The sequence below is a fragment of the Vulpes lagopus genome, chromosome 3 (assembly GCF_018345385.1).
Source record: "Vulpes lagopus strain Blue_001 chromosome 3, ASM1834538v1, whole genome shotgun sequence".
NCBI lineage: Eukaryota > Metazoa > Chordata > Mammalia > Carnivora > Canidae > Vulpes > Vulpes lagopus.
This window is the reverse complement of record NC_054826.1, coordinates 126525807-126551309: the sequence shown is the minus strand read 5'-3', so window position 1 is coordinate 126551309 and position 25503 is coordinate 126525807. Positions and strand designations below refer to the sequence as shown.

At 44.3% G+C, this 25503-nt stretch overlaps 1 protein-coding gene across 1 annotated transcript in view; it reads right to left on the bottom strand.

The window, feature by feature from the left end:
- LOC121486664 (CREB binding protein) overlaps positions 1-25503 on the bottom strand; it is a 130915-nt gene that overhangs the window by 45500 nt on the left and 59912 nt on the right. The window contains exons 4-6 of the mRNA XM_041747743.1: positions 9345-9585; positions 7915-8028; positions 558-800 (exon numbers count right to left, since the gene is read on the bottom strand). Coding sequence (XP_041603677.1) covers positions 558-800; positions 7915-8028; positions 9345-9585 — 598 coding nt within the window. The remainder of the gene's footprint in view (positions 1-557; positions 801-7914; positions 8029-9344; positions 9586-25503) is intronic.

Genomic DNA, 25503 nt, shown 5'->3' with positions numbered 1-25503 from the left:
CAAACCCTGGCTAATGACGTGCTGAGATGACAGCAGGAAATGCCATGCCAGGGAGAAGGCCAAGGCAGGAGGCATTTCCGGAGACTCCTGCAAGACCACTGCCCCGGCTGGGCTGGTCATCTCCAGCTATGGGTCAGCCCATGACCAAGATGTGCCAGGAAGTGGCAGGCCACCTCCGAGCTCTCCACCAGATCAGTGGTCGACAAGTGGGACAGTCGTAATTCTAACTCATGAGATTCTGCTTTCTGAGCCATGTGAAATGCCTTTATGAAATCTGTCCAGACAGGAGTGGCATAGCAATCCATGTTGGTTTGTTTTGCAAATGCTTCTCTTTTCTCAAGCCTGTAACATCTTCCCTGCATGGACACTGCAGCCTTTCCTGGAAGTTCTTTATTTCAAACATTTAAAAGATATCATCATCATCATCATAACTTATATACATATTACTTTGAATTTAAAGTAAGAACAGTAACAGTAAACAGCTTTGGGTTCCAGAAAGACTTCTCATTCCCACTGCTGCATTGGATAAACAAGTTCTTGAGTGTTCCTTCACCTACCCAGGGGGTTGAGAGTCCTCATCTGCTGGTGAGTTTGAGGCTGTGCTGGTTGCTGGCCGGGAACCTGAGGCTGCAGCTGCGTCTGGGGCTGGTTCAGGTAAGGGAGTCCAAGAGCAGCGTACGCACGCTGCATGGAGCTGGGGTCTATGGGATTTGGATTACTTAAAGAAGCGGCATTCTGCTGGCCTGTGCCAACAGAACCAATTGTGTTCTGAATCCCACTAGCTGGAGACCCCAGGATGGCTACAACAACAAACAGACAGACAAACGAAAAAGGTAAGTAAAAGGGAGAAGTTCACAAATGATTGACAAGCTACTGAGAAGCAAGTACAATTTCATCAACTCTATCTAAGTATGTCACGAGGCAACAGAACAAGGCTACTGAGAATGGAGCTGTGCAGAGAAAGGGATTCTGGCCTGGTCACCTATTCTGCACAGCAGCGCTTGAGAAACAAACACTTGAAAATTCAAGTTTTGATCTTATAAGGCAACAGACCACAAAATCAGAGATCACTTAATGAAAATTATGTATTAAATCTAGAGACTCAGAAGTCCATTTCAGAGAAGTGGCAAACACATAACAAGAGAAAGTGTTCTCATGGGGCAGGAGGTGGTGTGTCATCTGCCATTACTGACATGAAGTCAGGGGGTCCCCTTGGCAGCTATTTTCCCTGGGGTCCTTCCCTGCTCTCCTGCACAGGTAAGAGGATTAAAGAAGAGGCAGAAGTGACACCCAGCTGGTCAATTTTGTTACTTATTATCTTCTTTCCAACTTCCCCAAACTTTAGAGTCATGTTATAAACAGTGGCTTATAATAAAACTGATACTACAACATATGATCCTTGATACATTAAGCATTAATCACAAAGTTTTCCTTTCATATTCAGACAATTATGTGTAAAGATAATATTCTCACATTCACCCATGCAACCAGAACATAAACACTTCACATACTTATCAGAGAATTTTAATTAAAGTTATGTATATTAAAAAAATCTTGGTAATTACACATTCCATACTATTAACTTTTCTAATAAGGATATTCTGATCTCAAACTCATTAACGCTCATTAGACACAATTACACACACCAAGCACCTCATTATTATAAATAAAAACAATTCCCAAGTACACTTTATGACAAGCATGTAACTTAGTCATGTATGATTTCTTTTAAAGTTAATACTCCCCACCACACAGACTTCAACATGTGCCTGCCACATTCCTAAAACTGACAAGGCAAATTTTCTAAAAGAACTCTGATGTTAGGGGCGGCTGAGTGGCTCAGTGGGTTAAGCATCAGAGTCTTGATCTCAGCTCAGGTTTTTCTTTCTTTTTTTTTTTTTTTTAAGATTTTATTTATCTATTCATGAGAGACACACACAGAGAGGCAGAGACACAGGCAGAGGGAGAAGCAGGCTCCATGCAGGGAGCCCGACACGGGACTCAATCCAGGGTCTCCAGGATTACGTCCTGAGCTGAAGGCGGCGCTAAACTGCTGAGCCATCAGGGCTGCCCTCAGCTCAGGTCTTGATTTCAGGGTAGTGAGTTCAAGCCCTGTGTTGGGCTCCACACTGGGCATGGAGCCTGCTTAAAAAAATAAAACAAAACACTGATGTTAAAAAGAAAGTAATAATGGTAGGATGATTTATTTTTCTATCATCTAGTGGTATAAGAAAGAACAGACCTAGACTATATTTGCTATACACAGTGATGAACTGTGGAGAGGAATTTAAAGAAAGAAGGTGTCTATGTGGCCTTCTGTTTCTGGGTAAAAAAATAACAACCTTTCCTACAATATTCCACTTTCATCCACCCAGCCTCAAATGCCATCCTTTCCATCAAAATGCCCCCACCTTAGGGTGAATGCCACTCCCAAGCCAAAGGCCATTTATGGGGAAGCCAGAGCCTCCCATGGAAGCTCTGACACTATCACCGTATTTGTATTTATTAAATGCATGTATTTCTTTCATATAAACATTATGGTGGGTTTTTTTTTTTTTTTATAAAAACAAAATACACTACCCATCAGGAGACAAGTAAGCATTTGGAAGTTGCCAACTCTAACAATTCAGATATACGGAAAATAAAGCACAAAAAGGTAAAATAAGGTCTCTGACATTGGAGCATGGTCCAATTGGAGTCCAAATGCCAAATGCTACTTTTGAGTGACATAAATACCTCAGGGTATGAGAATGCAGATATCTACTATTGGAGTGACCGCTGGCTCCAAGAGGAGTCATCAAGTAAAAGTAAACTCTTGTTTAAATTCTGTTCTGCGAGCTCAAGACATTACCCTCCCTCTTAGAAGTTCTCCTGATCTCTTGAGTGGCAGTGAGGCTTCCTATAATTCCCACAACACCTACTGGGCCTCTCTGCTTCTCTTTGGGCATTTACACTTCATGTCCTCCCCCCATCCCTCCACAGACGGAGCAAGTACAGGGTTGGCTGGGAGAGAGAACACATTAACCTAATAGCCCCCCTACCCTGGAACATACAACGGCAGCTCTGGATCCCAGAAGGAGAAAACCACACTTATCTCATCACTCCTGTACACTCCCCTCGGGGCCAGCACCCAACATGGGGCTCAGCTCCAGGTGCTGCGCATGGTGCTGAGCACACAGCCCCGGAGAGCTCCCTACAGAGCTCAGGGCGCCCGAGTGATTGCCCTCCCTGCACATAGCACCACGGGCCTTGGTGGGAAACAAAATCAAGGGGTGCTAAAAGCAGCAACGCTCATTTATCTGGCATCACTGAGAACGAGACCTTCCACATTAATCACTTTTATACATTGACATTTACCTCTTTAAATGTCAAAACTTCTTGTTCTTTTTCCCATTTTTACATCTTCTTTCCTTTCTCAGAGCCTAATGCTGTCATTTCATACACACTCTGTCACCTCACACAGCGTGGTTCTCCACCCTCTGTGTCAGTGCCATTCCTGCCAGCAGCAAATCTTCAAAATACCCCCAACATTTCCACTGCCTCACCATTCCCCTTCTGATCAATCGGGAGACTGTGACCCTGGAAATAAAGGCCAAGTTTTATAGTGGACTCTCTTCAGGACCCACCTGCCACTTGTCATGTAGGTCAAACGCAGTCCTTCCTCCAAGAACAGAGATGCACCACTAACAGGTCTTGCGCATGGGGCACACTGCGGACATTCAAATCCGCAGTCGTTCTCAGTAAAAGTGGACATGACTTCAAAATCCAATGAAAATTGACACAAACTAAACTTCAAAGCTTTGTCAGCATGGTGGGAGATATACCACAGGGCAGGAAAAGCAGCTACTAACTAGTCACCACTTAGATTTCTACTGGAGAAGTCACGATGGAATGAACTTAGACCTGCAGATGTCTTGGCAAAGTGGCTCCCACGCCCGTGTGCCCCTCCCGGGTGCTGGGTGTACCAGGATGGGCTTCCTTTCCAGCATCATCCTTTTTTTTTTTTTTTTTTAAAAGTAATCTTTACATCCCACGTGGGGCTCAAACTCAACCCTGATTTCAAGAGTCGCATGTTCTACCAACAGAACCAACCAGGCATCCCTCCAGCATCTTCCTAAGCATGGAGCAGGGCAGGAGGAGAAAGAAGAACACTCGAGCCCCAGGGCCAGACCTCCAGCACAGCCACTGCCAAGCAAGCACACACAGGCGTGCAATAACTTCCCCTCAGAAGCCAAACGACCCAAAAGGGGCCACACTGTGGGACCTAGGAGAGCAGACAGAGAGCTACTCTGATGAAATACATCACCACTGACTTCTAGGGACCTAAATCAGGGCCAGACAAGCCTACTGCTCTCTACTCCTACAGCCATTCAAGTTCTAGGGCAATCTGCTCCCCATACCAAGCCCAGGCTGTCAAAAGAGGCACCCGAGAGTCCTGGAAGGGCTCTTCAGGGGGAACAACAAGGGTGTGTTTAACACTTACTGTGCCCCCCGAGTAGGCTGCTCCATGAGCAGAAGCTTTAAGGATGTAGAACTGGACTCACGTCATGAAGGAAGGTGCTGAAAACCAGAGCAGACAGCCAGACCAGGTAGTGAGGGTCCAGCCCCTGGGGGTATTCAAGTGCCAGAGCAGAGGACTGCTGACTTAGATGCACCACCATCGTGCTGCAGCTTAGCCTGCATCTAATGTGGCTGTGGGCAGTGAGCAGGTTTGGTCTGGCTGGGAGACTGGTCCTGCAGTACCGAGTCTGACAGCCCTTATGGGATTCTGAGTTGGGAAACCTACGATTTCCCCAGAGAGCGACTCAAAACTTCTCAAGAGCTCCAAGACAAACAGCCAGCCCTTCAAGGCATCCAGGGCAGTGCATCTCAGCTGCTACTGTGCATACCGATTACCCGAAGTGCAGATTCGAACAGAAGCGGTCTGGGATGGGGCTTGGGTTTCTGCATTTCTGCCTCGCAGCCTAGTCTGGGGACTATACTTTGTGTAGCAAGAACGTCACTGATGAGGCAACAGGAGTTCAAATAGGGAATCTGGTCTTGTGTGCACACAGTCCCAGTCCCCCATGTAACCCTGTGCCTGGAAACTGACGGGAAGTTAGATGCCAGGACTCTCATTAGATGTATACCTTGGAAAATCAGAATTATTCAATAAAATCTGATTATCTGTACACAGGAGGAATAGCTCAAGATCAGTGATAACACAACCTCTTGAAAACAACTCATGGAAACATCAGACAAAATCTCAACACAGGCCGAAAAAGGTAGCCAATGGCGTGGCTTCATTTCACAGATGATGCCGGTAGGTTCCTTCGGCAGAGATGGCCACGGAAGAAGGGAAGCAGTGGTGTGTGAGCATCTGCAGGAAACATGCCCAGAAAGCATAGCACTGGCAGGCATGGCGAGTCTCCTGGCAGCCCTCAGGGGCCCTAACCTCTGGCCACAAACTCTCTCTCCCTGTATCCCCTCGCTTGCACAGGAAGCTGAGTCTATGCCGGTTCTTTGGACTCCTGCGGGGTCGTTCTGTGCCATTTGGAGCATCCTTCCATCATTACTGTACTAGAATTGGGCTCCATCAAGCCCCACCCTCCAGTACACGCCGGCCCTCCCTCTAGGACTCGACTACATCTAGTTGCTGCCCGTGACACGCTTGTCACATTGCTTGATGTATATAGTCTGAGTCGGGCCCCTGACCTGAAGCTGTCAGAGGACTGCACCCGCACGTACTTCCTCCCTACCACCAGCACGTTCTGTTTCGAGAGAGGAATAGCAAACACGTATAGAAAGCACACTGCTGGAACTTTCTCACTCATCAGATCACATCTTCTGCCCTCAGAAAACCACAGTGCTAGAGAGAGCCAGAAGAGTACACTCAGGGCTGAAACATAATTTGAGAAGTATTTACCATTTCTTACATAAGTGCTTTCATTTCTTTTGCAAAAAAATTACCAGAACCTCGTGTAAAGTTAATCTAAATATTCCCAGTGACTTTACGTTATAAAATCACCCTGGTGACACCTTACATTATGACTAGTGGAAACACTGTGGTTTACCACTTCAGAGCATGTACTGGATCAATTGTCTCAACATTCAGGCAGTTATAAGGATGTTGAAAAAAAAAAAAAACACAACAAACCCACATATATTTCTTTTCTTTTTTAAAACAAAAACCACATACGTATTTCTTAAAAAGAGAAATCATAAAAGTTTAACATTGTCATGGGAACACATACTAAAACCAAAAGGTCCCAGAAAAGCCACACCCCCGAATGAGAAGTTCAGAATGAAGTCCCAACTTATTATTCATGGAATGAGTATTTTGGCACTTAAAAAGCCTGTTACTGAAATGTGTCCTAAAACACAAGAAAATGTAACCACCGTAATATACCAGCTAACTAAAATAAAATAAAATAAAATAAAATAAAATAAATAAAATAAATAAAATAAATAAAAATAAAATAAATAAAAATAAAATAAAATAAAATAAAATAAAATAAAATAAAATAAAATAAAATAAAATAAAACAAGTTTTACACTAGCTATGAGGGAAAACAGGCTTATTCCAGTAGAACTACTCTCCCAAGTACATGGTTCTGAAAGACCTAGATTCCTAGAATTTCATTTCATGTAAGAGAGGTCCTGGCAAGCTGTGTATTAATCCCAATTTTGGTCAATCAAAGAAAAATTTAAGTGATTTAGGAAAGTGCCTTAGAAAGGAAACTTAGCGTGAGTCCTTCTGCAGGGAGGGAAGACGGCGGGCCCACTCAGGAGGGATGCCCATGGTGTCACCGGCGCATCCTCCACAGCACTCGTAGGAACAATGGGCTTCCTGCCGTGCCCTGTGCCCCAAGGAAATAACCAGAGACACAGCTGCACGGGCTCTCCAGGCAGCAGTGGGGTCTTGAGGCAGATGATCAAGAAGGATGAGTGATGAACACGCAACCACAAACAAGATGGTACAGATGAGATGGAGGAAGGTGAGCAAGCCTGTATGGTGCTAGAGGTAGCAGGGAGCAGCTCCAGCCAGAGGGGTGATGTGACACGGGAGGGCATGTCCTATCTGTCCACACTGAGGGACACAATTCAAAGACCATAGTTTTACCTCTGGAATGACAGGAAAGGACTTAAAACTGGAAGAGATGCTCATCCTTTCACTGTTCTGATGCCTGCAGAGAGCAGGTGCCCCGGGGAGCCACACTCAGGCCTCCCCTAAACAGGGACCTGGGCTTCGCCGACCAGCTACAGGCTACACAGATGGCTTGAAAGACAATGAAACGATGGGAATGGTCAGGATGTGGCCAGTCCTGGGGCAGAGACTCTCAATCTGTGCTGAATAAATTGTTAATTACACAAACAGGTCTGGGAACTTCCTCTGCTTGGAGGAGGGAAAACCTCCCAGGTGTCTATAGGTGGCATTTTTTGCTGACCCTTCCTACCTGACTCTTCTACCACACAGCCCTCTCCAAACCTCACTTTAGGATAAGGCATTTCAATTTCAAAGTAAGTGTCCCCTCTATTCCCCGCCCCCTTGAAAGTCACTGCCATTAGAGTGATGCGACATTCAAACCCTCAGATACTTAGCATCTGTCAAGACCTAGGAAGCCTCGTCATGTCTGCTCTGTGGTCACAGCGATCCGCTGCTGCTGATTCTACTGTGTGTGTGCAGCGGTGGGGGTGGGGCTAATGGGGGGACAAGATTCCCCAGTGGCCCTGTGCCCTGCGCACGCTGAGAATCCATCTCTCACTAAGCTGGGCTTCCCCCTGGTGGCACTGGGCAGCTCCACTTCCGCAGCTCTGCTCACCACTATGCTTTGTGCTAGGGATTTCTGCCCTGCCTCCTACCTCCTCTCCCGCACTCTCTTTAGAAGTATCTGTTCTCACCTCCGAGCTTCTCTACCCACAATGCTCACTTACTTTGTTGGTTTCGCTTGTCACTGGCATTTTTCAAAGGGAGGCAAACAGGACAGTCATGTCGTGTGCAGTTCTTCCAATGAGAGATGATTTGTCGTGAAGATGCACAATGGGCAACTATGACCAGAAAAACAACGAGATGTTATTTTTCTATCCAGATCGTCACACTTTCAATTACACCTAAATTATAATGCCAGATTCCATAAGAAAATGGTAACACGTGTAACCATAACACAGTACAGGCAGTCCTCAACTTACAAACAGGATGCTTTCCAAAACGTTTGTAAGTAGACTGTTGAGAATTCTAAACACAAATTTCCCATAGAAGCAATGTCATGGATGATGGTGATTAAGGTTCAGCCCACAAAACAAAAACAAAAACTATCTGACTTGAAATACTGAGCAGCTGGAATGAAAGGTAGGACAAATAATAATTATGTCATGTCACACTACTGAAAACAAAAATTCTATATATTATGTTGAAGGATGAAACCATCTCAATACTATTATTCAAGAAATACATACAGAGAAGCAAATGAGAAGTCTGGGGGAGATTCTAAAGGGACGCCAGGCACTTTTCTAAGTATGTGAGAGGGTAATTCTGAGTCTTCATTTTCACTCCACACTGAGGCACTATGATTTCTTTCTAAAGGTCTAGCATGACCCACTTCTGCTTCTCCATCAGGATCAGGGTTATGCTAAGGACTCACAAATGTCACAAAGGGAGAGAGAGGGAGGTTGGGGAGAGACTACCCCCAAGGTTTAGGAGCACAAGTAAGAGGAAAGAGGAGGATAAAGATGAAAGATGGCATAGCTGTTGGTAAGAACCACTTTCTTCTGTAGACTCGAGGTGTCCGCCAGAGAAGAGGGAAAGGGAGCACATGACAGGCGTGATTCATCCCTTCTTAGGGAGAAGGAAGGAGGTGGCAGGGATGATTTGGTGCACACGGTTCCCTGTGTCATGGACTGTCACCTAGGACAACCTCGCTGGTATCCTGATCAGCGTCAAGACGAAAGGGTGGAGGAGCAAGGCAGGGGCCCAGCAGTCGGAACACATGAAACAGTTGCAAGACAGATGCTCTAGATTCAGGGAGGGGTGTGCACACATGGCCTGTGCCATGCCGCCCAAAAGAAACCCGCGCTCTAGACATTTATGATGAAGACAGTGCTCAAGAAGTAACAAATGTCTTCCATGACAGAGAAAGGAAGAAGAGAACAAAGGCAGGGCACAGCCCTGTCCAGCAGAAGTTCCCAACACATCATGACACCGAACAGCCGCTCTCTGAGCAGGTAAGCATGCCAGTGGCCTGTGCCTGGTTGGTGTGTGGAGACGGAGGTCGCAGGAATCTTATCAACAAGAGAGCCACTGAAGAATACCGAAGACACATTTCATCCTGAGCCACACCACCAGGATTTCAGAAAATGGCACTTACCTTGACAGGCTTTCCCAGCCTGACAATGTGTCATGTGATTCAAAACGTTCTTCATGGTTCGACAATGTGGGAGAGAGCAGGCCCGAACCTCTCCGTTCGCTTGTTCTCGTCTCTGACACTTATGAGCGTGAAGCAGTAGAACCAGCTGCTGCTGTATCAGTTTGCGTTTCTCAGGATCTGCAGTGGGGCCTGCTGCAATCGCCTGCGTGGGCACGATTCCCACTGAAGTTTGCATCTGAGACTAAAATAAAACAAATTAATAAAAATATTTTTTTAAGCTTTCTGAGGGCTAATTCATGCTCCTTATGTTTCCAGCCACCATTCAAGCTGATGGGTAATGTTGGCCACGGTGAGAAGGCAGCCAGTGTGGCTCTCTTTAATTCATCAGCAATTTTAAGGAAGATCCAGAAGCACAGAAATAAACCAACTCAGAAGGCTGATTAAAATCACTTGTGTGTAAGGATCTCGGAGCAAGAAAATGACACTTATTCTTTAACTATAGTCTACCGTACACACAAGTGCGGGAGAAGCTGTAGACTGTGTTAGCTCTATCGTACGAAATTTGTTTCTATAGGCCCAAGTGGCTACACACTGGCAATTTCATATGGTTCAACCTAATTAAAAAGACCATTAAGGGGCACCTGGGTGGCTCAGTGGTTGAACGTCTCCCTTTGGCTCAGGTCATGATCCCAGGGTCCTGGGATCGAGTACCATATCCGGCTCCCCGCATCTCCCATATCGGCCTGCTTCTCCCTCTGCCTGTCTCTCTCTTCCTCTCTCTCTCTGTGTCTCTCATGAATAAATAAATAAAATCTTAAAAAACAAACATCAAGGCCTTGACCAATCACAACCCATTGCAAATACCCAACACATCAGAAGAACTGGAACCAGTGCGGAATTCATTATCTTGTGACCAGGACAATGCTTGTTTCACTCACGACTTCTCCTCAAAGAATACTATGATATGCTTCCTTAAAATGATGACCACCCCGCCCGCGCAGCTGTTAATGCTCAGGAACTGCTTTGCCTTCTATCAAAATTTAAACTCTGACATCTGACAATTTTTTCAAAAAGTATTTGATGATCTGCTAAGGTACGGAAATAAGAGTTTAATTGCTTTCATCCTTTCAAGCAAGGCTGACCACACCTCCTGACAGCAAAGAGAATGGGAAAGGTGACCTGTGGAGTTGTTTTCTTTACAGACTGCCAATATCTTCAGATAACTTACCAAAGAAACCTACAAAGTGAGAGGAATGTGACATTCCTAATATGCCACAACACAGTCCACAGTGCAGGGGTATCTCCCTTCTCTCCTGCTCTGACCCCAGAGCTTCTAGCTCCACTTCACAACACTCACTGCCTCTCCCAAAGTACACCACCTCTGTGACTTTTCATATTAACCATCAAAACTATCTGCTTGCAATTTGGAGGCAAAAAAATAAACACTTCTTAATGGATCAAAGCTCATTTTAAAAAAGTTACACACTTTTGTTTGGATCTTAAGAACTCAGAAATTAAGTATATTAGAAAAGCCACAAAGGCTTCCTCAGGAGCACAACTCCCGGAAGCCTAACTGTGGTCCAAAGCAAAAGCAAAGTCCTAGTGGAGAGGCAGAGCATCCTGACTGGAGAAGCACTTAACTCCCAAGAGAAGAGAACCTCTCCTTCCTTATGCTAATTTCTCCCTGGTTATAAATGTACTATATGCATACTGTAGAAAATCTGAAAAGCAACCGAGCTATGAAGGAAATAATTAACACTTGAAATCCCAACATCCAGGAGTCCAATATTAAAGTGTTGATAGGTTTTTCTTCTTGTAGTCTTTTCTTCCATGTACATGCATATGTATGAACCATAATCAATAGTCTACCACTCACTCACTCACTCACTCACGACTTGGTATTTACTGCAGGCTCTGTCCTGTATCATTAAGTTGTTTCATACAATTTGTTTTCATACAATTTGCATGATTTGTAATGAGCATAAGGCTATACGTATATTTTCCAATCTCCCATTGCTGAGCATAAACTACACTCCCTGCCTCCTTTTCTTGCAACTTAAAATAAAGCCTTCACAAGCAGCCTTTGACTGTGCCCCCAGCAGCATTCACTACCGATGTTCAAAGTCTCCTCTAGATCAGGTTATTTCCCCAGATACAAAGTCCAATCACAAAACAATAGGGATACAGAAATGGAAGAGGACCCTTGCTCAGGCTTCTCTCTTCTGCATTTACAAAAATATCAAACATACAGAAAACAGAAAGAATATTGCTATCATACCTAACAAAATGAACAATTCTTCAGTATCAGTTAATATTCAGTCTATATGCAAATTTTCTCTAGGTGTCCAAAAAAAGTCATTTAGAGTTGGTTTGCACAAATCAGGACTCAATTAAGACCCCACATTTGGAGTTGGTTTTTTTTTTTTTTTAAGATTTATTTATTTATTTATTCAGAGAGAGAGAGAGAGAGAGAGAGAGAGAGAAGCAGGCTCCATGCGGGGAGCCCAACGTGGGAGCCAATCCCGGGTCTCCAGGATCACACCCTGGGCTGCAGGCGGCGCTAAACCGCTGTGCCACCGGGGCTGCCCTTGGAGTTCTTTTTTAAGGTTCATTTATTACCTGTCCCCTCTTTATTTTTTCATTATGCTGAATTGTTGAAGAGACCACAGCTGCTGTCCTATTTCTTAAAATACAGAAATGCCATAAACAAAAATGTAAATCATATAAAAGTCGGGTGAAATGCCTAACCTCACAAATTATAAACAAACTGCTTTTAGGTTACTAAAAATTGACACACTGTTTCTCATTTGGGATGTTCTTTTTTTTTTTAAAGATTTTATTTATTCATGAGAGATGCAGGCAGAGGCACAGGCAGGACTTAATCCCAGGACTCTGGGACCATGACCTGAGCCAAAGGCAGATGTTCAACCACTTGAGCCACCCAGGTGCTCTCATTTGGGATGTTCTTAATAGCATCTTTTCAACTATCCTGACCATATTTTGAAAGCTCAACATGTCAAAAGAGCACAGTTGGAAAGTCTAAGGTACACGTTGATCAGTAGATGCTTCATGAGCTCTACACACTGTAGACAAGTGTCTTGGACAAAATGGAACAGAAGACACACCTCATGTGTCTGTGTTTGGCCCTCCCAATGACTCTGCATACCTGTACAGGCCTAATCCACTTAGCAAGGTGCTGACAAATGCAGGGCACAGTTAATTGCCTCCACCATCAAACTGATGTCTAAAGAGATGAAGGAACTGTATGAACTACAAGTGTCCTGAACTCTCACAAAAACTCTTCAGATGCTACCAATTTCCCTGCTCAATGCTTGCTGCCCAGGCAGGCCTGAGAATTGAGGGAAAGTGCTCAGACAAGAACCTCTCTTAAAAAAAACCCCTGCCATGTTGTAACTTTGCTCAAAATAAATGTATACATTTTATGCCATAGCAAAGAAAATTCTGAAAAACATTAAGAATAAAGGGGAACCTATTTTGCCAGATACCAAAACTATGAAGCTATAGATTTCTTTATTTGTAAGTCTGGAAAAAGACCCATGTATATATGAAATTAGAATACCATAAGGTGGTATCTCAAATTGGAGGGTGGTGAGAGCAATCTGTGATCCCTATGTCACCCTAAATATGAAAATAAATTCCAGATGAATTAAAGTGAATCAACATAGATAAAAGATGATTACAGTACTAAAAAAAAAAACTAAGGAAAAATGGCTATTTTTGAGAAGTAGAAATCAAATCAAATGATAGCTCCTAAAATGCTGCCTGTTTTCCAGAAAGGCTGTGGCCATTTGTTATAATATAAAGAGCTCTGAGGAGGAAAAAAAACAAAAAACAAAAAAACAAACCACTCCTCCACTAAACAGTGTGTGTGGGAAATGTACGGACACCTCAGCAGAGGAAATACGAGGCTATGACAAACAGGCCTCAGTGCCTGGACCACTTGATGGAGGCAAGAGTCTCCCCGACCACTGGTAGCAAAGGCAGAAGGACGAAATGCTCACCCACAGTGCACGAAGGTGGCCCCTTGCTCATAGCAGACCCAGACAGTAACTCAGAGCAAACATGGGTCCTAGCAGTGAGCACTGAAACTGTGGAGCTCTCAGAAAAATCACAGGAGTAAATTGTCATGACCTTGGAATAACCATGAGTTCTCTGTCACTAAACAGTCAAAGGGCAGCAGCCACAAAGGTAAGCTGGACTTCATTAAAATTAAAAACTGTTTGCTTCAAAGGACATCACTAAAAAAGTAGTGGGAGAAAGTATCTGCAAACCATAGATGTGACAGGGATCTGCATGTAAAACATACAAAGAATTCTTACACCTCAATGATAAAAAGACAACCTAGTTTAAAAAGGGCAAATTATCTGAGTATTTCCCTAAAGAAGACACACAAATGGTCAATAAACACAAGTAAAGCTGCTCAGGGCAGCCCAGGTGGCTCAGCAGTTGAGCGCTGCCTTCAGCCCAGGGTGTGATCCTGGAGACCAAGGATCGAGTCCCAAGTCAGGCTCCCTGCATGGAGCCTGCTTCTCCCTCTGCCTGTGTCTCTGCCTCTCTCTCTCTCTCTCTCTCTCTCTCTTTCTCTCTCTCTGTGTGTGTGTGTGTGTCTCTCATGAATAAATAAATAAAATATTTTAAAAAAATGAAAAGCTGCTCAACACCATGAGCCCTCAAGGAAACACACATGAGAACCACCATGAGGGCAGCCCGGGTGGCTTAGTGGTTTAGTGCCACCTTCAGCCCAGGGCGTAATCCCCAAGACTGGGGACCAAGTCCCAAGTCAGGGTCCCTGCATGGGGCCTGCTTCTCCCTCTGCCTGAGTCTCTGCTTCTCTCTCTGGGTCTCTCATGAATAAATAAATAAAATCTTAAAAAAAAAAAAAAAAAAGACAACCACCATGAGAAGCTGCCTCACCTGCACCAGCACGGCCACGTGGAAAGCAACCTCACCAGGGACAATGTCAAATGGAGCAGCCACTTTGGAAAGCAGGCTGGCGGCTCCTCAAAAGGTTAAACTAACAGTCACCAGAAGACCCGGCAATTCCCCTCCTAAGTACCTACCCAAGACAAGTGAAAATTATGTTCACACAAATGTCTGTAGCAGCAATGTTCACAACAACAAAAAAGCAGAAACAACTCAGACACCCACTAAAGGATAAATGGAAAAAAGGAATGTGATCCATCCAAAATGGAATATTATTCTACCTTGAAAAGAAAGCACTGACACGCTACACTATGACTCTGCAAGCATCATGCTCAGTTACAACAATTACAAAAGAGCACACGCCATATAATTTCACTTCTTTGAAATGTCCAGAACAGGTAATTTCACAGGGGCAGAAAATACTGGTTGCTTCTGGCTGGGGGTTCACGGAAAAAGGGGATTAACTACAAAGGGTACAGAGTTTCTTTTCAGGGTAAGAGAATTGTTTTAAAATTGACTGCAGTGCAGGGCACCTGGGGGGGGGGGGGGCTTAGTCGGTTAAGAGTCTGATTCTTAATTTCAGCTCAGGTCATGATCTCAGGATCCTGGGATCAAGCCCTGCATCGGGATCCATGCTCAGCGTGAAGTCGGCTTGAGGATTCGCTCTCCTTCTGCCCCTCTCACTCATGCTCTCAAATCAATCACTCACTCAATCAATCTTTAAAACTGATTGTGGTGATGGTTACATAATACAACCGTTATGTACTTTATTTTTTTTTTTATTTTTTTAAATTTTTTTTATTTATTTATGATAGTCACAGAGAGAGAGAGAGGCAGAGACACAGGCGGAGGGAGAAGCAGGCTCCATGCACCGGGAGCCCGATGTGGGATTCGATCCCGGGTCTCCAGGATCGCGCCCTGGGCCAAAGGCAGGCGCCAAACCGCTGCGCCACCCAGGGATCCCCGTTATGTACTTTAAAGGCAAGAACTGTATGATATGAGTTATATCTTCATAGTTTTTTTTAAAAAAAGCTCTATCTCAGTATCAAAAAAAAAAAAAAAGAAATTAAAATAAAAGGCATTTCCCATCTACCCATCTGACCTAAATAAAAATATAATAACTGGTATTGATGAGGGTGTAGAGAAGGCAATTCCCAGATGCTGTGGTGATAATGTAATTTAGTGTGACTTTGGAAAGCATATATCAAAAAGAAAAAAAATGTGCATTTTTTGATCTAGTAGTTCTACTTCTTATAACTTATTATTACAGAGGTAAGAAACTGGGCTAGTGTGCTAAAATGTGCAGACAGGCATCACACCTGGATTAAATTATATCACCAAAAACCAGAATACCCTTAAATCCTACAGAAGGTGCACTAACTATGGCTACAGACCTAGTGAAATAATACACAGCAATGAAGAATAAGGCAGGCCTCAAATGACCCTAGTCAAAAAGCCACAGGGAGAATGGCCCAGCCACACCTGGCCCAAAGCCCTAACTCCCCTCAAAACTGTGAGATGTAATAAAATGAATGTTATACGAGGATGACAATAATATTGTAAACCTTTATGCTTTCATGAAAATCTGTCTATATAACATGTTAAGCTAAAAAAAAGTTATAATACCATGAAATCAGTTTATCCTTATTTACTTTATATATCTATACCTGTTCTTTAAAAAACCTCGTTACAATGATCTGGTGGCTATCCCTGGGCAGGGGTGGGATCCTGCTTATAATCATGTATTGTGTATTTTACAAGTGTCTACTATTTTTAGAACCAGACAACATTCTACTTTGGAGAAAAAAGAAATCAGAGGAATAGAAAACACATAAGAATTAATGCACAAATTAAAACTGTAAAGGATCTAGAAGGTAATTAAGATAAACATTTTATGAGGCGCCTGGGTGGCTCAGTCATTTAAGCGTCTGGCTTCAGCTCAAGTTGTGATCCTGGGGTCCTGGGATGGAGCCCCACATTGGGCTCCCTGCTCAGCGGGGAGTCTGCTTCTCCTGCTCTCTCTGCTGCTGCCCCTGCTCATGCTCGCTCTCTCTCTCAAATAAATAAAATCTTTTTTTTTTTTAAAGATGACTGGGACACTTGGGTGGCTCAGTGGTTGAGCATCTGCCTTCAGTTCAGGTCGTGATCCCAGGGTCCTGGGATTGAGTCCCACATGGGGATCCCTGCGGGGAGCCTGCTTCTCCCTCTGCATATGTCTCTGCCTCTCTCTGTGTCTCCCATGAATAAATAAATAAAATCTTTAAAAAAAAGATTAATATTTTGTAATGCAAAGATGGTAAGGGCCTTTGTCTCTCTCTCTCTCTCTCTCTCTCTCTCTCTCTCACACACACACACACACACACACACACACACACATACACACACACAAAGCAAGGGTTCCTAAACAATCCCCAGGAAAACTCCTTCAAGCAGATTCCCCATTCTTCTCTCCCAAAGACCAGCATTCACAGAGCTGGCATGGAGCCGGAAACATTTCCATTTGTTAACATTCCATGGGGGAGGGGGGGTGCTTTATCGTTTTAAGCATTATACTTTTCCCCAGATTTTTCCAAAATAAACATGTATGTACTTTCACAGTGAGCAGAAAACAAAACGATGAAAAGAAAAAAGGCACACAAGTGAGCTTGGTACAGGGCAGACCGGTTCGTAAAGTTTGGAAAGTGCCAGAGGCCATACTACAGAAGAAGTTACATCCGCTCCATGACCCAAACTGCTGGGACAAATGCAAAAGCAATCAACAAACTAGGAAAAAAATACTTGAAACACACAAGACAAAGCACAGTCAGGCAGGTCTAATTCCTGCTTCTTCTTTTGGCCCGTCAATCCTCAAATTCTTGGTGCCAGGCTGTGTTCAGTGCCCAAAAAGCAGCAGCTCACTTAATACCCAGTCACCAAGGGAAGAACTACCATTCGACCAAGCCCGAAGTATGACTGGGGCTTGGAGAAGTTAGAAATAACTGGGGCCCAGAGAGCATGCTTGCTGGTGCAGTGGGTGACCTAGCCTTTAGCCGCACCCTTAAGCTCTCTGCAGCTACCTTAACAGAGGGCTAACCACTTTGCTTTGTAAAGTGTTCTAAGAAATTCTAACAGAAAACTTGGCAGAAGACAGTAACTAAGCCATTCAAGAAAGAAACGCATGTTTCTAGGGGTGCCTGGGTGGCTCAGTCAGTTAAGCATCAGACTACTGATCATGATTCTCAGGGTTCTGGGATCAAGCCCCCTGTCAGGCTCCATGCAGATTCTGCTTAAGATTCTCTCCTTTTGCCCTTACCCCTATTAGTAGGGGTTTGAGCTCTGTCTCACACTTTCTAAAATAAATAAGATCTTAAAAAAAAAAAAAAGTATGTCTCTAAACTTAAGTACTTTAATTCTCACTAGTAATCAAAGAAATGCAAAAAAACATAATGAAACACCATTTTCTCCTATCAAAGAACAGAGTGATAACCTCAGCCACAGAAGCATTGGTTAATACTGGAGATGTGGTACATAGCTTTTGTCGAAGGCAATATAATAGTATCCATCAAAAGACTTAAAATACAGGTAATATCTATTTCTGGGACTCAAATGAACTCATGTGCAATTCCTTTTTTAAAAAAAAATTTATTTATTCATGTGAGAGAGAGAGAGACAGACAGGCATAGGGAGAAGCAGGCTCCATGCAGGAAGTCCGATGTGGGACTTGATCCCAGGTCTCCAGGATCACACCCTGGGCTGAAAGCGGTGCTAAACCGCTGAGCCAGCCAGGCTGCCCTCACATGCAATTCCTAATCACAGAAGGAGGAGGTTAGCATGGTGCAAGAATCACAATGGCTCAATCATGATTCTACCCTGCATGTGAACATTCAGAGCCGTGAGGAGCAGTAGGTTAACACAGATCATACTGAGCCAGCAGCTGCATGTGGTATATAGCTTGCTTACCCACTCTAGTCTTTGCTAGATTTGGCCACATGCTCTTTGCATGTATCACTTGTCACCATAACTCAATCATCATTCATACCCCTATCCAAACCACCTTGAAAAGCAAACCTTTTATATTCTGGTATTCCTTAATATTTAAAGGAATCTAACATGCACTTTTATTAGGACTGTTATTGTTACACAGGTCTGAAAACACAGCACCAAACCCATTTCTCTATATGCCCTGTATTCTATCCTAAGGATATAATTACAGACGTGCATAAAGAGCACATATAATAAAACTTATCCTGGCATTCTTCCTGGAAAAAAGTTATTTTACACAAAGCATCCAAGAACAGGCTATAACGTCTGCAAAGACTAGGGTAAACAGTATATACAGCAGGAATTGACCAAAGTAGGACTGGAGGTGGAGGTGGGGTGGGGGTGAAAGTGCTTCCTCTTTCTACACAACTACTGCCTCACATCCACATCAGGCTGGGATTTCTGAAGGTGGCCCTTCAGATTAATCTGGCCCAAACCTTCCACATCTCCAATGGGGTCCAGACGTACACTCCTCTAACATCCTTCCCTGGCCCACCTGGAAATTTTACTTCTCCCCAACCTCCACTTAAAGTCAGAAAATGACACCAAAGCAAACACCATGTGGGACACAGAACTGCTCTGCAATATGTGCTTGTTCTGATTCCCCCAGAAGGATCCTAGAACAGCTGGGTACGCAAAGGTTTGGAGTCATAAAATAAAGAAAATGTTCATTAAATGCACACAGCTACCAAACTACGAAGAGGCAATAATCACCTTTGAGATGATAAAGATCAACTGGTAAGAAAAAGAATACAGCTATTTAGATAGACCGAATAACGTTTCTTGTGTTCTCTTCTTTTTGCTTGGTGCCTATTTTAAAAAATAAGATTACATTATAACTTAAGATTTAAATCTTGTAAGACAATAACTTAAAATAAGCAACTGGACAAGAATGATTTTTAAATAATCTTCCATATAAGAAATATGATTAGAACATAAGAAATAATTTTAGAACACAAAACAAATGGTTACATCAAGAAGAAAGCACAGTGGCAGGGGACAGGGTGGCAAAGGTGTGGGTCTGACACCTGGACACACGTCCCCCATTCTCTTCTTGCCCTCAAGGTCACTCCTTGCAAACCGGAGTCCGTCTGCCAAGGAGGAGTGAGTGGTTACCCATTTCCGCACAAACAAACCCTAAAAGGTAGAACTTGCTGGACCTATTCTGATGGCCAAGGTGACAGGCCAACCAGACCAAGGGTTTCAATAGCATCAGGCCCATTCACCAAATTGACCAGATCATGAGAATTATCAATTTACCAAAAAGTTTTAATACATATCCTTCTTGAATATCATCAATACATATGAACACATTCCTCTGGAATACTTATCCCAGTTAAGTTTTGAGAGTTTGGCAAATTCCTCATGTGACAAAGTGGTGTCTGGCAACCCGAGCCTCAGGGCCATTTCGGAGGCCATGGAAAGGGAAGGGAAAGTCGGCTTGTGGCACTTCAGACACGGTGGTGGATGGTGCGGACTCCTGTGCAAGCTACGACTGTCCCCATCCAGACCGAGTGGGCTCTCTATGGAGTTCTTTGAAGGGTCACTTCACATCTCAGAAATGCCTGGTGAAATGCTCCTCGTGCTGCTGACAGGCTCAAGGGGCAACAGCTGGAGACCCCCAGAACCTTCTCGCAGTCTCTCTACCTGACAGGGGGCACAAGAGCCCAGTGCCTTTGGTGATAATATGAGCTGCCACCTGGAGGGGTCGCTAAAGAAAGGGTTGTACTAATCAGACTCTGGAAAGAAAGTCAAGTGACCCTGACCAAGTACTTGCAATCCTGATGTTTATGCCAGGTATTAAGAGACTCTGTTCATTTTTCTCAATTTATAGTTTCCTAATATTTGCAACCTATCCTATTTTGTGCTTAGTCTATTTCCTAGCTGTTACTTATTGCAAAAACAAAAGTTTAAATAGTAGGAATGATTTATACAGAGCTACTGATAAGAATTCTAAACTAAAAGTTATTCTTCAAAGGCCCTGCATCCACGTTCTCTCAGGGATCTTCAAGATGCAGGTGAAGGATTAAGATGAGAGAAGCAGATATAAACTCTTATAAATACACAAACACCAGAGTTACTAATCATGACACATACTTGCTTCCTAGCCTTTGGCCACGCTTCCTGGTTCAAGTACTGAGGCACCACTTCTAACTATGAAGGGATCTGAGCTGGTGTGACCACTCCCTTGATGTTCATTTCCCCAGAAAAACGGGAGGGCTCCCCTGGGTCCTGGGGCTGAGGAGACCTACCATGCAACCAGGGATGGTAAGTTCCTGCTGTGAAGTACAAGGAGCTATGGGAAGGGAGCATCTCTGCACGGAAGCCCTGGGTTCATGAGGCTTTGGTCACCTCAAGTCTGGATCTCTCAGTGACCAGAAATTGGACACAGGAGACAGGAAATGATGAGACTAAGACAAGTGAGGGTCGGTGGAAACCTTCTGATATACTAGAGTGGACAGAAAGACCAACAAATTAAGCCCACTTGACACCAGGACAGCTGGACATCACTTTGCCAACGCTGTAATGGCCAGAGGCTCTTCAAAATATTATTCTATATCTGAGTCACCAGAGCAGCTTGTTTAAAACTGTAGGTTTCAGTGTTAAGAGAAAGAATGACAAACCCAGCTATTGGGTGATTCTCCTGAACTGCCTTAGAAGGAACTGGGTGGTGTATATTGGAAAACTGAGAGAGAAAAAAATGAATAGTGACCATGAGAGCAGATTTCCTGCTCTTCCTCTAAGAGATTCTGACCAGGAAGATTGGATGGGGCCCAGAAGCCAGTCACTATGACGCAGCTGGTCCATGGACACACCTTGAGAAACAGTTGTCACAGACGGCCCCACAAGGGCCATGGCTGATGGCTCGCCATGCATATGCAGCTAACGGCACAGTCCCAGGTAGGTCGTTCTGGCAGGACTACAGTCTACGACCCTTCTCTGTGTGCACAGGCCTCCACCAGCCATGTTTTCCTCCCACGGACAGACCTGGATCAGCAGTGACCTGGGGGGCTCAGCCCAAGCTTCTACTTCAAACTTCTGTGACACAGAGACCAATGTGAATCCTGATTTCCTGTGTTACAACTTTAAGAATGGGGATGTCTTCATAATACAGTTCTTAGTTTTCCTCAAAAAACAAACAAAACCTCCAAACCAAAGAGAAACAATGACAAAACAACCCCCGCCCCCCATACACACACATGAACTTCCCATTACAAAGAACCTTGCAGAAGACTACATCTCCCCACAGGAGATTCCATATGAGAACCTGAGGAGGCCCCTGTAGTCACCTAACTTTCTCAAATTAGATACACCCAAGATGTGTCCCACTTTTAAACAATGCTCCTTTAAAAACAATCCTGAAAAAAAAAAAAAAAAAAAAAAAAAAAACAATCCTGAACCTATTGTGAAGGTCAGCAATGACCTAATTGACAAATCCAGTACAAGATGATGTCTGATGCCCTCCTGCAAACACTCCCCTGCTTCATGTGTTAGAGGACTTTTTCAGATGAAAATGGCAGAAAGGACAGTATCACCAGGAGTGAGGGGGCCTCCTCTTTCAGACACTGCCGTGGTACCACGTACCCCCTCTTCCTCACAGATCCTTGTGTATACCCCCCCTCCAAGATGGCCTATGAGGATCTCAATCCTTGTTCACAGAAAGATGACCTAATCTCTATTCCAACCAAAATCTTCTTTGTTCTTCTGTCAGTAACATTTAAATAATTAAAAAAATCTTTATATCCGTGAAAGTTGTCCTGGAAAACTATACAGTGAATATATATGTTTACCTGTTATGTCACTCCTATTAATTCAAATTATGAACAAGTAAAAGAGCATACCTACTGTGTTTTGTTTCATTTAAATAAATCTTGATTATTTCTAAAATACAACCTGATTTTAGAGATACTACAATCTGAAAAAAAGTGGATCTTAGAACCATGAAATGCAGTAATAATATGGTGAATTTCTTTTTTTTTTTTTTAAGATTTTTAAAATTTATTTATTCATGAGATAGAAAGAGAGAGAGAGAGAGAGGCAGGCAGAGACACAAGCAGAGGGAGAAGCGGGGTCCATGCAGGGAGCCCGATGTGGGACTCGATCCTGGGACTCCAGGATCATGCTGTGGGCTGAAGGTGGTGCTAAATAGCTGAGCCACCCAGGCTGCCCTTGATTTTCTTTTTTAAAAGATTTTATTTGAGGGCAGCCCCGGTGGCTCAGCGGTTTAGCACCACCGTCGGCCCAGGGTGTGACCCTGGAGACTGGGGATTGAGTCCCGCATCGGGCTCCCTGCATGGAGCCTGCGTCTCCCTCTGCCTGTGTCTCTGCCCCTCTCTCTCTCTCTCTCTCTCTCTCTCATCAAGAAATAAAATCTAAATAAATAAATAAATAAAAGATTTTATTTGAGAGAGAGAGAGAGAGAGAGAGAGAGAATGAGCAGACAGGAGGAAGAAACAGACTCTCCACCAATCAGGGAGCCCAATGCAGGACTTGATCCCGGTACCCTGGGATCATGACCTGAACTGAAGGCAGGTGCTTAACTGACTGAGCCACCCAGACACTCCTTACGGTGAAATTTCTAACAAACATAAATCATCTAAAAAGTTAAGAAATTACAAATACTATGGCTAAAGATAGAATTGTGATGAGACACATTTGAAAATTTATGAAAATGTGTCAACCTTAACTGCTGTGTGCTACTCAGACCTGCTGGGCCAGTTTGTATTTTGTGATTACTTGTTTTCCATCACCACCGACCAGGTTTCATGAAAGAGGAAGCGAGCTCTATGTCACTCACACTGGCATCCTGGGAGCAAGTGGGCCAGGAGAAGGTATTCAACAAATGGGGTGAATTAAAGAGACAGCCACATTCTCTTCCTTTCTCAACACTACTGGGGGATGCTGGAATCCTCCAGAAACTAGGAGAGGAGAAAAGCAAGCGCCCTGTGACCAATGACTGAGCAGCTTAAAAATCACTCCACGAAGAGCTTGACCAGGACATCAGGTGATGTGGCACCAGAGCCCTGACCTGAATTGTTTGGTACACCAGATTCAGTTGGGTTTTAAGAGATTATAACCCAAAGGATGACAAAAAACCACAAATATGATCAAGGCCTTATATTATGCGCCCCCCTCCTTTTCCACTGAAGATACCTTTTTCCCTCACTGTGCAAAATAAATAAAAATCCATAAATTCCAAGGGGTCAGACAGAATTTAGAAAATTTAAGGAAGACACAAAATGTGCTCAAGGAAGTGACATAAACACAGGCTAGCATTCCCAGTGGACTCAAGGCTGCTAACACATAATGCCAGGCATTATCAAAAAGAGCTCTGGGCTTTGCAGACAGGAGCTACATAGCCTTGAACAAATGAAAACCTCTCAGACCCTCAACCTCCACATCTGTAAAATGGGACACGTAATAATGTCTTTTAAGAGGCTGTTATAAAAATAAGGTAAACCACAGGGCATGAGAGCATTTAGAAAAATCTCAGGCAAACCACATGCGCTGGCTGTCCCACATCTCTGCCAGTCTCTTCCGATCCCCATCCCAACAGCACCAAGGGTGCAACTGGGCCTCGCTCCCTCACAGGAGCTGGCGAAGTCTGCCCCATGCTCTCCAGCATTCGAAGTCTGTCCTCCAAAGGCACCTGCTGGGGATCTCTGTCAAAGTCCATGCAGACCCTGGTGGGAAAGCAGCGGCTAGGCAAACAGAGCAGCTCTACAGACCCAAACGTTTCTTAGTTTACCCTGATATTCTGATAAGGCTGTGGGGGAAAGAACTGAGTAAGAAAGAGTGGTCAGAGGGGAGAGAGAGAGAAAAGACAGGGATGGAGAGAGCTAGATGTCACAAACACAGATAGAAGGAGAGAATGCTAGCGCTACTGCCTTCCCAGAGCAGGTATTCTTACCTGGGGTAACTGTGGGGAGCGAGGAAGGGCTGTGAGCACCTGCTGGGTGAGAGGTACAACACACAGGATGGCCCTTACAATGGACAGAGATCCAATCCCAAAGGTCAGCAGTACCGAGGGAGAAAGAAGCCCTTCCCCACACCAAAGGGTCATCCCTACCGTCCCCACCAGCCCTGCAAAAGTGAAGGGAAGCAGAAGCTTTTTTACAGTCTAGAATGAACCTGCCCCTGACATGCACACTACTGCCTGGAATTCAGTCCCCAGGAGCAGAGGCAGGCAGGGGAAGTCATGGCAAAGGGACTCTGCCATCAAGCTGTGGGTAAAGGAGAGAGGATGGGGAAATGGGCTGGGGAAGAAGGCAGGAAAATATAAGGTGGGGTTTCCCAGACTACAAAACACAGAATGTCTGCACAGAAGCACAACTCTCACTCTGTGGCGAACCTAAGGCGATGATCACCAGCACTGCAGCCCACATAAGGAGACTGGAAAAGGAAGAGCAGGAAAGCCCAGAAAGAGTGTGGGTCCTGGTCCCAGTCTGCTGCTCAGACTCGGAGGAGCCAACCCAAGGAGCAGCGGCTCTGATTCAGGTTCTGGATCTACACAGCTGAGAACAGGACAATCCCGGCAGCAAATGTCACTACAAGGAGAGCAGCAGTACAGGGAGTTTCCAGGGAGATGATCATAAGAAAGAAAGTAGTAAAATTTTAAATAGTTTGAGAAGGGATCCCTGGGTGGTGCAGCAGTTTAGCGCCTGCCTTTCGCCCAGGGCACGATCCTGGAGACCTGGGATCGAGTCCCGCGTCGGGCTCGCGGTGCATGGAGCCTGCTTCTCCCTCTGCCTGTGTCTCTGCCTCTCTCTCTCTCTCTCTCTCTCTGTGTGTGTGTGTGACTATCATAAATAAATAAAAATTAAAAGGGATCCCTGGGTGGCGGAGCGGTTTGGCGCCTGCCTTTGGCCCAGGGCGCGATCCTGGAGACCCGGGATCGAATCCCACGTCAGGCTCCCGGTGCCTGGAGCCTGCTTCTCCCTCTGCCTATGTCTCTGCCTTGTCTCTGCCACTCTCTCTCTGTATGACTATCATAAATGTATAATAAAAAAAAAAATTAAAAAAAAAAAAAGATGGAATGACTTAAAAAAAATAAATAGTTTGAGAAAACACGTTTTATTACTTGTAAACCACCCCCCCTTTTATTTTAAAGAAGGAAGAATGCAGTGGAGATGACACTTGATCAAGGACACATTGCTCTTACTTCATTTTCTGATTTTATCAACACTACAGTAAT